General features: G+C 46.4%; 1 protein-coding gene across 2 annotated transcripts; it reads right to left on the reverse strand.

Annotated features, from left to right (window-relative positions):
- Nucleotides 1-5,890: 5,890 nt before the first annotated feature.
- Nucleotides 5,891-11,853, reverse strand: LOC123135372 (disease resistance protein RGA5). Of its 2 annotated transcripts, none has more exons than XM_044554413.1 (6): nt 11,593-11,853; nt 11,331-11,495; nt 9,395-9,936; nt 6,740-8,654; nt 6,499-6,654; nt 5,891-6,406 (listed from the first exon to the last, which is right to left on the reverse strand). In XM_044554413.1, exons 3-6 carry the CDS (start codon nt 9,931-9,933, stop codon nt 6,158-6,160), a joined length of 2,859 nt encoding a protein of 952 aa, XP_044410348.1. In that variant the 5' UTR covers nt 9,934-9,936; nt 11,331-11,495; nt 11,593-11,853; the 3' UTR covers nt 5,891-6,157. The 2 variants fall into 2 exon arrangements, with proteins under 2 accessions (XP_044410348.1, XP_044410347.1); XM_044554412.1 differs by having other exon boundaries at nt 9,395-10,302.
- Nucleotides 11,854-15,393: the final 3,540 nt, after the last annotated feature.

A 15,393-nucleotide genomic window follows, 5' to 3' on the forward strand; every position in this document is an offset into this window, starting at 1 on the left:
GCGCCCCTACCCGACAAATTAACTCTCTCGAGGCCACCCAAATTTATCAAGTTAAAAGAGCGTTGTCGTCGAGGCCACCCCAAACCCTTGAAGCGTTGTGTCGAGGCGACCCCAAACCCTAGAGAAGCAGCATCGAGGCCACTAACATGATTCCTTATTGTGATTAGCTAGCTAGTTCTACGTTTGCCACTAATATATATATATATATATATATATATATATATATATATATCATGTTTGAATAATAATTGACATGTTGTAAATATTTGCAGAAACTATGGAGCACTCCCGAGACGAAGAAACAGAAGCGATGTTGGGGGACATAATCGCACAAGGAAGTGATGAAGTTGCGTCATTTCTCAACAAGACCGATGGTCAGGAAGGACTGGGTGAAGAAGAGGGCTATGTTCATTATGGCTTCGACCCATTAATGCCAGTACAAGAAGAGGACTATGTTCATGATGGCTCCGGTGACACAATGGAGGTACAAGAAGGAGACCGTGCTGACTGCTCCGGTCACCGAACCGAGTCCGGCCAGGTATATATATATTAGTTAAGCCCGTGCTGACTAGTTAATTGATGCATCCATTGTTTTGGTATATGTACACATATTAATTACTCTCATCTTTCTTCCTTATAATTTCTAGCCCTCCGGATCGACCACAACTTCGGTAAGGAGACGAGGCCCGAAGAAAAAGTTAAGCTCGGATGAGAAGTTTGAGATCATAGAAATCGCGCCCGACGGCGAACCGATTGAACCCATCCGGACAAGCAAGGCATTTTCTGCTCAGTGCGGGGTTCTTGTTAGGGACAAGATCCTGATCAGCATCCAGCAATGGTATAAGCCTGCTAAGGAGGAAGATGCTGAGGTGTCTTATGTCAATGATATGCAGAAAGAAGATCTTTGGACTGAGCTGAAGGCAAATTTCACCCTACCGCCAGAGGAGGATCCGGAGAAGCCAGTTAAAGAGCAATTAATCAAGTCTTGTGCTCTTAAGAAGATGGCAACCCTAATGAGGAGGTGGAGGAAAGAGCTGAACCAGTTTGTCGAGAAAAAAAGACACCAAAATTCATCGGCAAATATGAGAAGATCAAAGATCAATGGCCCGCATTTGTGGCCCACAAGACATCAGAAAAGAGTAAGAAGATGTCGGCGACAAACAAGAAAAATGCTGCGAAGAAGAAGCTTCACCATTGCACGGGGTCAGGTGGCTACCTCAAAGCCCGGCCTAAGTGGTCCAAGGCTGAGCATGATCTGCTTGAAAAAGGGATCGAATCAGAGACAATGCACTGGCCAAACCGTTGCCGGAATTGGTTCTTCGGGGCTGGCAGAACCTTGGACCCTGTAACAGGGAAGTGTCAGTGGACGGACGAGCAACTGCAAACACCAGTCAAGAACCTTCGACACTATATCGATGCAGCACAGCGAGGGACGTTCCTTCCAAACAGGGAGAAGGACAAGCTCACAATGGACCTTGGGAATCCTGAGCACCCTGGACAGACACGAGGCACGCCAGGATCCATTCCGTGGAAGGTTGGTTTTCCGGACGCAGGGGTTACAAAACCCATGAGAGGAGGAAGAAACTGGAGCAGGACCAAATGCAGGCGCTGCACGAAAGGGTAATGGGGCTAGAGGAACGAGAAGAGGTACGAGAAGCAGCAGATCGCAACAAACGACCTGCCGAAGCTTCCCCCGAAGCTACCCCGCCATCTCAGCGGAGAAGCAGCTTGGCTTCCACGGAGCTGTTTCAGCCGGAGCATGTCTTGACGGCTCCTGCCAGCTATCCCGTGGATGGCATCACGGAGTCTCAAAATTGCCACATTATGGCGCGATGGATGAATTTGAAGGTCAAGGCGGCTGTTGGCCAAGTTTATCCTAGTGGACCCGGCACAACTTATCACTGCCAGCCGATTCCAGAAGGATATGCTAAGGTGATGGTGGATGAAATAACGGAGGGATTTGAGGACCTCGTGCTTGAGCACCCTACCGGTGAAGGGGAGACTAGGCTGGGTTCTGCTCTGAAGACTCCATGCCTATGGCGGAAGGAGCTCATCAACCTTCTGAACTGGACGCCTCCGCCTCCTCCTCCTCCTCCGGCGAGTCAGGGCACTCCGCCTCCTCCACCGCCTCCTCCTCCGGCGAGTGACGATCAGGGCACGCATGGCGGCACCCCGCCTCCTTCTCCGGCGCGTGGCGGCACTCCGCCTCCTTCTCCGGCGTGTGGCGGCACTCCGCCTCCTCCTTCTCCGCCTCGCCAGCAAGGGCGGAAGAGACCCGCCGCCGCCTCGGCTGCTCCGGCGCGTCGTAGTCCTTCTCCTCCGCCTCGTAAGCAAGCACGAAAGAAGACAGACGCCGCAGCCGCTCCGTCTGCTCTGGCGTCTAGCAGCACAAGAAGAGGAGAGAGGCAATACAGATACGGTCCACCTCTAAAGCCTCTAGAGAAGTTACCGTACGAGAGGACCGAGGAGGAAAACAATACGATCGTGCAGGCCCACGTGAAGGAGTTCTTTGAAGGGGTGAAAGCAAAGAGACATCCACCTCCGGAGGAGAAGGTAGATCCGGTGAAAGCAAAGCGCACTCTCGATGCCCTGAGGAAACCACCAAAGTCTCCGTCGAGAACCAACTATGAGCGCATTACTGAACAGACATATCTCCAAGCCAAGCGGTCCGGAACTACTGTCAGTGATAAAAGGTTAAAAGAACGAGCAAAGGGGAAAAAATTGCCCAGCTCGGCGAACAAGCACAGCAATCGTGCCCCCCGCTCAATGTGTCTAATGCTCCGGGGACGGTGCCCGGTTATGGCAATCTTGAAGATTACCTGCCTGATGATGCACTTCCTGATTTCATGGAGGTGGGCGAACACGGATACGAGTACGGGAAGCCTCTCGTCAAAGATGAAAAATCTCTGACAACAATGATGCGAAGATTCCATAGTTGGTACATGAAAACCTGCATAGAGTCTGAGGGGAAGAACAGTTTGTATCTGAACATTAAAGAGGAGCACGACCTCGTTTCAAATGATCTGTTGTGTGTTCCATTTGAGGAGTTCTTCGCGTTCTTCAATCAAAAGGCCCTCGATAAATTAATGGTCTTTTGCTACTGCCTGTAAGTACTATTTCTGTCATTAAGTCTCTATATATAGCTCGGCTCTTTCATTGCATGTATTTATAATTAATTATCCTCAATATATTATGCAGATTGAAGATCGTCGAGTGCAAAAAACAAGAAATTTATGATATTGGGTTCATCAACACAAATATCATAGATGTATTTCTGGTTGAAAAGAACGTCAAAGAGGCCGAGGACAACTTGGTACAATCGTTGATCAAAAATCAAAACAAAGATACCATACTCTTTCCTTACAACGGCCCGTGAGTGTTACTGTCGTGTGCATATTCGGTTTTCCTTATTACTCGAGCGAGGTTATAGTAATGTAATTGATGAGTTATGCATGCGTGCGCAGGTATCACTATATTCTTCTGGAGATTAAGCTTGAGCGTGGACTAGTAACCGTCTTAGACTCAAGACGGAAAGATCCCAGCACCTATGCGGACATGACTGGAATGCTTAGCAAGTAAGTTCAATCGATTATTATCGCACCATATCGGCAACTTTTTGTTCATTTCCTGATATCTTAAATAATAATAATTATTTTCTTTGTCTTCCAGGGTTTGAAAACAGTTCACCGCACAAGCTCCGGGACTGCCGAAGGACTGCGATATACATACCCAAAAGTAAGTACTACTGGCTAGCTAGTTGTGCGCATCTCCCGTTGATTCTATAGCTATATTTTCATCAATGCCATTTATAATGCTTCATTATCAGTTTGATTGACCTCTATTTCTCGTAAAGTGCTTGTGGCTGGAGGAAGGGAATGATTTCTGTGGATACTACGTGTGCGAGTTCATCCACACCGCGACTTTGAAAAACAAGCGGGGCTACTCTAGAAGACAATATGAAGTGCGTAAGCAATAATATTCACAATTTCATTTTATTACACCATCATTTCTGTTGATTTTCATTCATATATATGTATTAATTAACCCCCTTCTTCAAATTAGACGTGGCAGATGCGGGATGAACTCCTAGAACCAGATCGCATGAAAGCAATTCAAGGGGAATTGGCGGGATTCTTTCTTGAACACGTCATCAGTAAAGCCGGAGAATACCATGTGGAAATTGATTTCAAATGCTAGGGGTTTGTAATTAAGAGATCTTATACATATTGTACATGTATGTAGCCAGTAGCGTCGGATACATGATACGAAAACTTGTTGTTCAACCAATCTCTCGGAGAAGGAGAGGTCGATCGATCACTTCTCTCGGTATGCATGACGAACTTCTGTACTGAATGGTTCTCTCGATCACTTATGTATATATAGTACGTAGCGTCGACCAAGCACGGACATAAGAGAGGACACTTCTCTCTATTAATTAGCTAGCTAACACAATATATGAAACACCTAAATTAACCCCCCAAAACCCCCAACCCCCCTTCTTTCAAAAAAAAACAAAAACCTCAGCCACTGGAATGCAGACGCGTGGATGCCTTTTGGTCCCGGTTGGAGCCACCAACCGGGACCAAAGGCCCCCTGACTGGGCTCGGCACACAGGGCCACGTGGAGGAACATTGGTCCCGGTTCGTGTTTGAACCGGGACTAATGGGTGGAGGTATTAGTAATGACCCATTAGTCCCGGTTCATGAACCGGGACTAAAGGCCCTTACGAACCGGAACTAATGGGTGGTTTTCTACTAGTGAAGGTTCATCCCGTCCTTGGTGCTTGGTTCAAGGGATCCTGATTCCATGTTTTTGATTACTGATAGCCTATACTTGAATCTAGATAGGTCTTTGGAGATCAAAGCTGAAGAAAGAAGCGTTAATAATGTGGGGATTGAGGCCCGCAATAGGCAGGTAGTTTGGCCAGTCCAAAGCCCCATCGGATGCTGCTACCATGATGTCGTGCTCGAGGGGCTTGCTGATGCTTATGAGGTCCCACAGCTTCTACCCCTGCACCGCCACATCAAGATTGGTGATGGAATTAACCTCAGTGATGTGGAATCCGATTGGGGAATCACATTTACTATTCGAGTGATAACCTGGGCTCATTCCTTGCACGTCCATGACAATTCTTCCATCCTTGCTATTACCCCCAAAAACGATTTGCCGGTCCTTTTAGGTGGATATGCTCGGTTTGCTTTGAGATGGTGCCATGTCGAGAAGTGTCCCAAGTTACGGGCAGTTTTCACCCCTTACGCCAACGATTGCCATTGTTCCTTTCCTCGTATGGAGACCATCTGGGTGACCGATCTCCAAATAGCTGACTGCATTTGGAGCAAAGGAATGATTAGGGCATTTGAGGAAGACTCTGTCTTTGGAGAACTGCGGAGCATCCACTTGCACAACTGCCTGAGGCTCACGTTTGTCCTCCCAATCTCCACGGGAAGTTCATGCTTTTGTGTGCTTGTGCACTGTATTTATACTGTGGGAAGAAACAACAAGTCTTATAAAAATTTGGAAGAAGTCTTAACAAAGTAGCAAGGATAATGGAAAATTGGATTTAGCATAGCCCACTTTTTCACTACTTGGCATCGTAGAAAATGGAAACAACAAATTCCTCTTGTCATGTTAGGATACTTTTCAGCACTGGGCACAATAGAAACAACAAGTCTTAACAAAGTGGAGTAGAAAAATGGAACACATACGATAGACACAGATTCTAGCAAAAAGCCAGGAAAACTCTTTGTCGATGCCTGATCATGACGATAGACACAGACAAAGGGGCAAAAAACCTGGTGATCCATACTTATCCTATTATTACAAACCAAATAGCAGGAATAACATGCAGTTTTAATAATACAGAAGAAGTATTAACAAGGAAAATGGGAAATAGGATTGGGCATATGCCACTTTTCAGTACTCAGCATTATAGAAAACAACAAGTCTTAACAAAGTGAAGTAGGAAATTAGAAAAGAGGATTGTAGCAAAATGCCAGGAAAACCCGCTGTCCTGATCATGACCATAGACACAGACTACGGGGCAAAAAACCTGGTTCACCATATCCTACTACAATTACAAACCAAGTATCATTCAGGAAAGTCTTAAGAAAAGTAGTTATGCGGTTTAACTGATCAATGAGCATAGCAACATTATCACTCAGGGCTGAGCAGCCTCACTATCATCCTCTGCTTCCTGACGACCCATCCCCTGCCCTGAACCGCCACATTGCTTTGAACCTGCTGTGGAAGGTGCAGCGGAATTGCTGCTGCCTGAGTTGAGGCAAGCGAACCACGCCCACCGCCTCCACGTCTGTCGCTGCGCGGGCACCGGAGGAGATGTGCTGGCGATGTCAACGCTGCTTTCTGTTAGGTGAGGTCCAGGACGGTTCTCATCTTCGTGGTCGGACTGCAAAAAAAAGAAGGGAATTTGAATGAAGAGGGCCGATTACACGAACTGAAAAGAGAAAGAAACCTCATTGGAGTGAAGTAAATACACACCTTTTGTTCGGTCTTCACAGAGTCCGATTCTTCTTCCTCGTCGTTGTTGTCGTTGATTAGCTGAGCAGACGTACCAACGCTGGTAGTATGATCCAAACAGGGGGCTACTAGCAACTCCTGTTTGGTCTGTTCCAAGTCTGATTTTTCTTCGTCAGTCTGAAAAAAGACAAAACTGGTAGCTGTCAGGGAATTGAAGAAAAACCAACACCAGATAGACAATGAAGCATGCAGTAATACGTACCTGTGGTAGACCATATGCATCGAGATGAAGGGTGGGACGGTTGGGATGGGTGTCGATTGCTTGCCTCACCGCTGCCTTCACCTTTTCAATATCAGAAGCAGAGGCACCATTGCAACCGATCTGAGCGTCAACTCTCCGAACCGAAGGGAGGTCCCCCAGGCTACCAATAAAGTCTAAATCAGTGCTGGCATCCTTCAAGGCACGCACGTGCACTATGATATAAATGGATTCAAGGCTCTGCATACTTCCCTGCAGAAACCTGAATGGCGCATGCACCCTGCAGATTCTCAACTTGGGGAAAGCACCATCAGGGAATTCCATGCCCCCAGGAATCGCGTTCCAAAGGCAAGTAAGCTCTGGCAAACCCCCAAAGTTCAGCACATCTTGCTCCCCAAAATCACCCACTTCCATGTCTAGGCTGGAGAGGTTTGGAAGAAGCGAGCAATTAAACCACGCCGGGACCCTACTAAAACCATGCTGTATGCACAGATCACGGAGTTGCCGAGGGGGCTCATAGCCTTTCCAGTAGTCATCTAACTCGGATGTTGGTTGCGTGAGGGAAAAATATAGACCTAGGACTTGGATTTTCCGCAGATTGCATAAAGACTCCACAAAACATTTCATCCAGCACTCATCCACATCCGCAGTTAACCTACAGAAGAGCACCCTCAGCTCTGTCAGCTTTCTGAGCTCTTTCACAAAGATACAAGACTTGTCAGCAGCATTCAAATGTAGCTCTTCCAAGGATGTCAGGTTCCCTATCCAATTCGGCACTGTTATACCAACACCATTCACGTCAGCATGCAGACACTTGAGTTGCCTTAACAGACCAATACTCTCTGGTAACTCTCTTATATAAGTGCTCCTCAAGTCCAGTGTCTGCAGAAATTTTAGTTCTCCTATTTCTTCTGGGAGCTTACTAATATATGTGCCCTTTAGGCCCAGGTATCTCAACTGAGGTAACCTCCTGAAATGCTCAAGATGGTAAGGATGGTCTTTGTCAAAGCCGCACTTTTCCATATCTAGAACACGTAATACTTGAAAGTTTGAAAGAGACGGCAATGCATTGGGATCACACATGATGGCATACCACGACCTCACTTTTGGCATGCTCATGTTAGTCAGAGGCACGGCTCTATTTTGGACAGCTAACCTACGGGCATTGCATGGTGAAGGTATGTTCTTCTCGTTACTATCCAATATAGTAACAAAATTTTGTTGCTTTGATAATAGACAAATCATATCCAGTACCATATCATGAATACGACAAGCATCTATTGTGTATGGTTGCCGATACTCTACCGGCTGAATCATGCTTCTATTTGCAAGTTCATTAAAGTACCTTTCACCGGTCTCAAATAAACTTACCCCTGGTTCCTCACTGACGAAACCTTCGGCGACCCACTGCCATATCAGTTTGTCTTTCCTGATCAAATAGTCTTCTGGGTATACGCTCATATGCAGTAGACAAGACCTTAGATAATAAGGTAGATCATAATAACTAAATAATAATATCTTCCTCGTGTTCTCTACATCTGTGTTGCTATCTCCAGATCCAAAACCAATGGAGTTGAATACTTTAGACCAATCCTCCATTGGTTTACCTGCCAACAAACTAGCTATTGTAATTATAGCTAATGGCACACCTCCACATTTCTGTAAAATTTTGTCTGATACTTCAGCTGGTTGACCAAAAGGGCATTTATCTTTACCACCAAACAATCTTGTATAGAATAATTCTTCGGACAAATGATGAGAAAGGGGTTTTAGCTTGTAAATATCACCGGTATTTGTGGCAACATCGAGAATACGAGTAGTTGTGATTACTCGGCTCCCATGATTGTTATCAAGCAAAGCACATTTGATAATGTTCCATGCTTCTAAATCCCATATGTCATCAATGACAATTAAGTACCTATCAATCAATGACAACAGAAGAGCCATGCATTAGCTAGTAAAACCTTCTAAAAAATATGTTTAAAAAATGCATAGCAGCTACCTCTGTAAGAATATAAATACATATGGAATCATTCAATCTACAAGAGGTAAAAAAAGAAAAGGAGGGAGCAAGCCAATGGAAAATTGCATGCATGAATTTGATTGATCTAATCTCTTTCATCAAGACTCTAGTTCTTCTTAATTTTATCTCTCAAATTTGAATATGTTTTTATATATTGAAGTTGGTTTTGAGTGATTGACTAGAACTCATATTTATATTCCAGTTCTAAACTAAACTTGTGAGAATGTTTGGTAGTTGTTCAGGACCCAAACGATATTAAAACTGGAAAACATGTTAAATTTACTCCATTTTCTAAAGTACATCAGAACATGAATAGGCTCTACATATCCAAATTTAGACATGTGAAAACGGAAGTGTAACTGGTTGATTCATTGGATCCAAAGCATTTATGACATTGAGATGCGCCACCTTGCTGATAAGAAGTAAAAAGGAATGTTATTTCTTCATGCATTTGCCAGTTCCATGTATCCTAACATGTAATGCGGCATTGTGTCATTACATCAAACACATTAGGTTCTGCGCGTCATATATTATTGATGGTATTTTTAACTTGTACCACTGTAATTGGGAATGATTAGCCAGCTCGATTTGCTAACGTTTTGACATATAAACTTGATTAAGGAGATGGTGTGTACCTCGCATTCTCAAGTAGTCGTTGGAGTATGTTGATGAGTTGTCTTTCATCCAATATGGCTACATCACCAATATGCTCCTGCTTCTTGCCAACCTCCAAAAGGATATCCCTTAAAACTTTCTTCACTTCAGGGTTTCGACCCACTGGAACAAAAGCTGTGCATTCAAATTGTGTTTGAAGCGTATCATACACTGCCTTAGCAAGTGTAGTCTTGCCAAGTCCTCCAGGTCCAAGAATTGAGACCATCTTCATCATGTGCTGTTTCTTGGGAACATCACCATCACCAACACCATCTGTGAGCATATTGGTTAGCTCGTTCCGTGCGTCTTCAATGCCAACGAGCTCCTTCTGAGTCTTGTATAGAGCCAGCAGACGAGGGTCAACCTTGTGTTTGCCAGCTGCATTGGCAACTGCATCGTCGACCCTGTACCTGTTATGCCGGTCAGCCACCTCTTGGGCGCGGTTCTTGATGTCCCTCATGGCATCGGCAATCTGATGGCGAGTCTTGCCTTTGGTGAACAAGTTGGTCATCTTCACCATTAGCCCTTTGAGCTTGTTTGAGTCGGTGACAGCATCGGATTCAGATCCCTTGACGTACACAAGAAAGTTGTCGACAACATCCTCCATGTCGTACGAAAGCTCCCTGAGCTCGTCAGCCCAGATGATGACCTGGTTGTCCAGCTGGTCCCTTGGCACCTCCGCCACCTTGACGAGGGCAGCGTTCATGCTCTTCATCTCCCTTTCGAGGGACTCGACGTCCTCCTTGACGCCCTTTTGCAGCTTGTACTCACTCACGAGCAGCTCGCCGAGCTTGGGGAGCAAGCTTCCCATGGCACCGGTCACCACCTCCATGGTGGAACCGGTGGATCTTCTTTCTCAGTGTATGGATCCTTTAGCTAGGAAGCAGTCCTGTAACACACACAGATTGGAAGTTAGAAAAGCAAAGGAAATTGTTCTCTATCGCAGGAAATACACAGGAAAAGAAATGCATCCACTCCAACACCAAGGAAAAATAGCTGCTTAGGCCTCGTTCGGTTACATTGGACTGTATGCTTACCTGAAGATGTTGTGGATGAGCTGAAATATAGTTCGATATATGTTAACCTGAAGCATATGTTTTTCTGCTTTTCATAGTTTTAGCATATGCAGCATTTTCGGCACATAGGGGATAATGTCTCTATATCCAAAATTTATATGCATGATTCAGAGTGACATTAACTGCACAAAAATGTAGCATTAAACTTGTGAGCTGGCCACTGTTCATTTGTGTGCTTGCACTGATATTTAGGAGTTCAATGGTTTGACCTATTACAACTTGGCTCACTCCTGAAGAGTCTAGTATTTTAGGCTAGCAACTGAGCATTTCCATGTTAAAAAGTAATAATGCGGCTCTAGTTTTTGTTCCTGTGAGCTCAAAACAAGGACCTCCATATAATGTCCTTGTTCTGTCAGATTTGATCTATACATAAATAGTAGTACTTGTCTGTGTATTTGGATCTGCTATCATCATCATCATCATCATCACCATCAAGTAAAGTATGTCGTATACTATTTGAATGCCAAGTACATGACTGAACCTGAATGTGGACAGCAATGCTTGATAAAATGGTGGATTCAAATAAATTATGTCTGAATCTGAACCTGAACCTGAACCCTGCAGGGATTAGATCCATCGAATACTTACTAGGTAGGGGATCTAATAAATTATGTGATTTGAACAGATTTATAGTATTTGAATGCTTAGTACATGACTGAATCTGAATGTGGACAGCAATGACTGAATCTGCAGGGATTAGATTAGATCCATCTACTAGCTAAGGGATCTAATAAATTTTGTGAATTGAACAGATTTATATTTGACTGCTTAGTACATCACAGTATCAGAATGTGTACTTGGGTATTTAATATCTAAGTAGCCAACAACAATAAGGCCTTACCTACAGAGTACAAGCAGAAGCAAAGCATAGCTGAGCAGACTGTTGGGCGGCAGCCTCCAAATGCTGCTGTCTGCCGGCCGCCCTCTGTTGAAACCCTCCAGCAAGATCCGATGTAGGGTGTTGAGCGACCGTATCAAAATGCCAGCCAAATCCCCCGGCAGCTTGCTGGGACAAGATGAAGTGGATCAAGTGAGAGATGGAAAGACAAGAAGAGGAGCAGAATAACAATTAATTTGAGGGGAAGAGGATAGAAAGCGCTTACAGGAGCTAGCTAGCAATGGCGGTTGAGGAAGGCGATGGATCTACATCTACTCCTCTTGAGCGCCATGCTTGGATTTGGATCTTGGATGGAGCGATCGATATGGAGGAGCAACGGTGGTTCCCTTCCCTTCAATGGAGGAGCAGAGTGTGCAGAGTAAGGAAATAATGGAGGAGCGTGTTGTTACTGCTGCTGGATGCTGCTGCTGCCCATGGGCAGGCTCTGCTGTGCAATAATGGAGGAGCGATCGATATTATTGTTACTGCTGGTCACGGTCTTGCCTCTAGTCTCTGCTGCTATCTACCTTTGCAGTGCAGAGCAATAATGGAGGAACAGTGCTTTGAGGACGGAGGCCAACTCCACCGCACAACCCTAAACAGACGTCCGGTTTGGTCGGATTTTATTTCTTTGGGGCAGCGATGGGTTCGCCTGTGTCCGGTCCTGTCCGTTGGGTCATGCGTGCGCCCACCGCGCGGCCGCACCCCAAATCACGTCCGCGTTGGACATGATTTAGAAAAACAGAAAAACATAAATAAAATGACTAAAATGAGTAAATAAGCGCAGTTTAAAAAACATAAAACTTAGTTAGGGGGGTCACGGCCACAAAACGGCCCAATTTAGCAGTTCACTTAACGGTCCAGTGCCATAACTAACATAAAAAGAAAATAAAAAAACGCCGCCGCGCACTCCTGCCGCGCTCATCGATGTCATGGCCCTCGCCGTCTTCAGTGGCCGCCGGTGTCGTCGTCGTCGCTGACGAGGTCGACGTAGGCCGGCGGCGTTAAGAGGTGGGACGGCGGCGTGTGGTACACGGGGCGGCCTGGAAGGCCGGAGGTGCATGCACCACCTCCTCCCGTGGCGAGGCCTCCCACTCCGGTGACCGCGGCGGCGTGGGGCACCAGTTCACGCCCCCACTGCGCCAGCCATCTCCGGCGCGGTGCACGACCAGCTCCATTGCTGGCCCACCAGGCCGGGGTGGAACGCGGCCACCGGCTCCTCCTCCATCGCCTCCTCCCTCCTCTCCTCCTTCTTGACGGCCACCATCTCCAGCTCGGGGAAGGCGACGTCGCCGGCGGCAGAGAGTACCAGCGCCTCCTCCAAGCCGTCCCATTGGCGCTCGTAGTGCGTGTTCATGGAATCCTCCATGACACGCTGCATGAGCCGGGCCTCCTCCGCCGCTGTCATGTGAGGAGGTGGAGGTGGTGACGGAGACGGGGAAGACGACGCTGTGGGCGTGAGGCCGCGCACCCGCGTACGCCCGCGCACCTTTCGACGTGGTCGCCGCGGCCCCGACACCATGCCGGTGAAGTAGGACGCGCGGCGCGTGTCATGCTCGTCCTGGAGCCATGTGTCCCAGATCACGGAATCGGGGCGTACCTGTCGTCGTAGTACAGGTCGTCGGGGAGGAGGCGGCTACGGCGCTCGATCTCATCGCGGCGCGCACGGCCGCCCATCGGCACCGGCGGGATTCGGGACCCGGTCGGCGCTGAGGTGCCAGTTGTTGGGGAGGTGGACGTGATGAGGACGACGACCGGTCCACGGGTCCCATTTAAGAAGGACGGCGACCGTTCGATGGCCGGATGACAGGTGGGGCCACCCGGCCGTGCGCATTGATGTTGACAGGTGGGAGGTAGGTGGCCGCCTGCCACGCGGCCCCGACGCGGACGAGTGCGCGTCAATTTGCCATCCGCCGCGATCCAAACCAGGCGCAAGTTTACGCTCGAAATGGGTCGGCCCGGACACAAAACGGACAAGATGGGTCCGGGCCGTCGCGCGCTGGGCCGTCCAATTTGTCCCTTTTACCCCAAACGGACGGGGCCGGACAAAATGGATCGCGCAGTGGAGTTAGCCTGAGTGCCCGAGTCTTCTCGAGCTACTGTTTGCTACCTATACCTTTGCAGTGCAGAGCAATAATGGAGTAGTGTGAACGCGTGTGACCTGCACCCTGGGTTAAAATGCACTGCAGATCCAAGGACGAGGAGGCTGCCAAATACAACTCCTACAATAACATGAACCAGCTTAGCTTCTCAACTAGTATAACACTTGTATTTAGGGTTTTTTATTTGTTGAAACTATATTTATGTTGGGTAACTTAAGTTTTGCTGCATTTATTTTCCTGGATAAGAGAGAACATGGGAGCATCATTCTTACCAATTTTTTGGTCATCGCCTCGCCTATCCTGCAACCTAGCAAGCAACCACAAAGGTAATCATGAATTTATAGCAACTATAACCGGTCATGAGAAAACAATATAAGAAATTGGCATGTGCAAGCTCTCAGTTCCTTGCCCGGTTTTGGCGGGGACGGAGAAGCATACCCAGAGAAAATTTGTACCGCATGTCAGCTCCTGGTTAGCACCGGTATTGAAGGAAGCCCAGCCGTCCCGCGAGCGGCCTCCTTGGAACTTCGATCTCCACTAACACTTCGACCCTGAGAAGCACAAAGAGCTGAAGATGATAGAAGTAGCACAATCATTTCTCATCATCCTTGCATTTTGTAAGTGCCGAGGTTCAGAAATAAATACAACCAGTCATAATTGAGATGTAGAACGTTTCTAAACGACACTAAAATAAATAGAAGTAAAATAAGTATGTGTATGTGCAGAATCAGCAATACTGTGAGACATGGTATAATGCTGGATATTAGATATGATAAAAAAGACCATAGATAAAAAAACACAGGAAAGCACTCAACAAAACTTGCAAAACATGTTAGATAAACAGATTTGGCGTTCATGTCTCGCAGCAAATATCGACAAAATGGAGTTGCAGAAAGCACTCACATTGCACATGAACACCAAATCTGTTCTTGTGCACCACCTCCCTTCTGTTAAACAACCATGACATACCCCATTTTTACAAAGGCAAAATAATATCACAATAACAGTGACAGAGGACTGAAGAAAACTCAAAATGGGATGTATGTCATGGCAATGCTTGAACCTATACTTGCATAGTTGTATTCAATGCATATAATAAAGCTGATAAGGACGAAATCCAAATGAAAATGATGTCTATGTTTTAGAGGAGAAAGTGAGGAAAACCAGCTGGGCATGGTAAAATATATTAACCTGTAGCCTAGCATTACTACCAAAGAAAATGGAGCCACTGATCATGTCAATGGAAACATACAGAGAATGTTTTACTTATTTTCACCATTGATTCTTCACATTTATGTGCTTTTCAAATAAAAGGTACATAAAAGCCTTGTGCCTTATGAAATCATCATGACACTACAATTCACAAAGTTTTATATGAATCATGGTGATAAGGAACCATCCAACCATACGAAAAAGATATCATCAAAGCATGTGGAGATAGCTACATCGTTTTGTACTTTAAGAAGAGGATTGTCATGATTTGTCAGTCTGAAACATATGGAGGAACCAATCTGGGGAAATGTCCACCTGGTTAAGAAGACATACCTAGTTACTGGGAATCATCTAATGATCCAACCACCACCAGTGCTGACGACGCTTTACCAAGAACAGTCTGCATAGGAACCTGAAGAAAACATGACAAAACAGTATAGCTCATGGGATGGCACGCGGCGCACGGGCAAAGGTCACCCAGCGAAGTTTAACCCGACTAATAGGGAGAGACACTGAGCCCACAGTCATGGACATCAAAAATAAACCGCAAGATGAAAAATCACAGTAAAGATCAGACGGACCTGGCTGCTCGGTTGACCAGATTCAAGGCGATCGGGCGGCCAGGAACATCCCAATCCGAGGGACCTTCATGGAGGAGGGTCGGCTAGCATCCTTATAGGTTTAAATTGATAGAGTACCTCCCTCCCTGAACT

This window comes from Triticum aestivum, chromosome 6B (assembly GCF_018294505.1).
Source record: "Triticum aestivum cultivar Chinese Spring chromosome 6B, IWGSC CS RefSeq v2.1, whole genome shotgun sequence".
Classification (NCBI taxonomy): Eukaryota; Viridiplantae; Streptophyta; class Magnoliopsida; order Poales; family Poaceae; genus Triticum; species Triticum aestivum.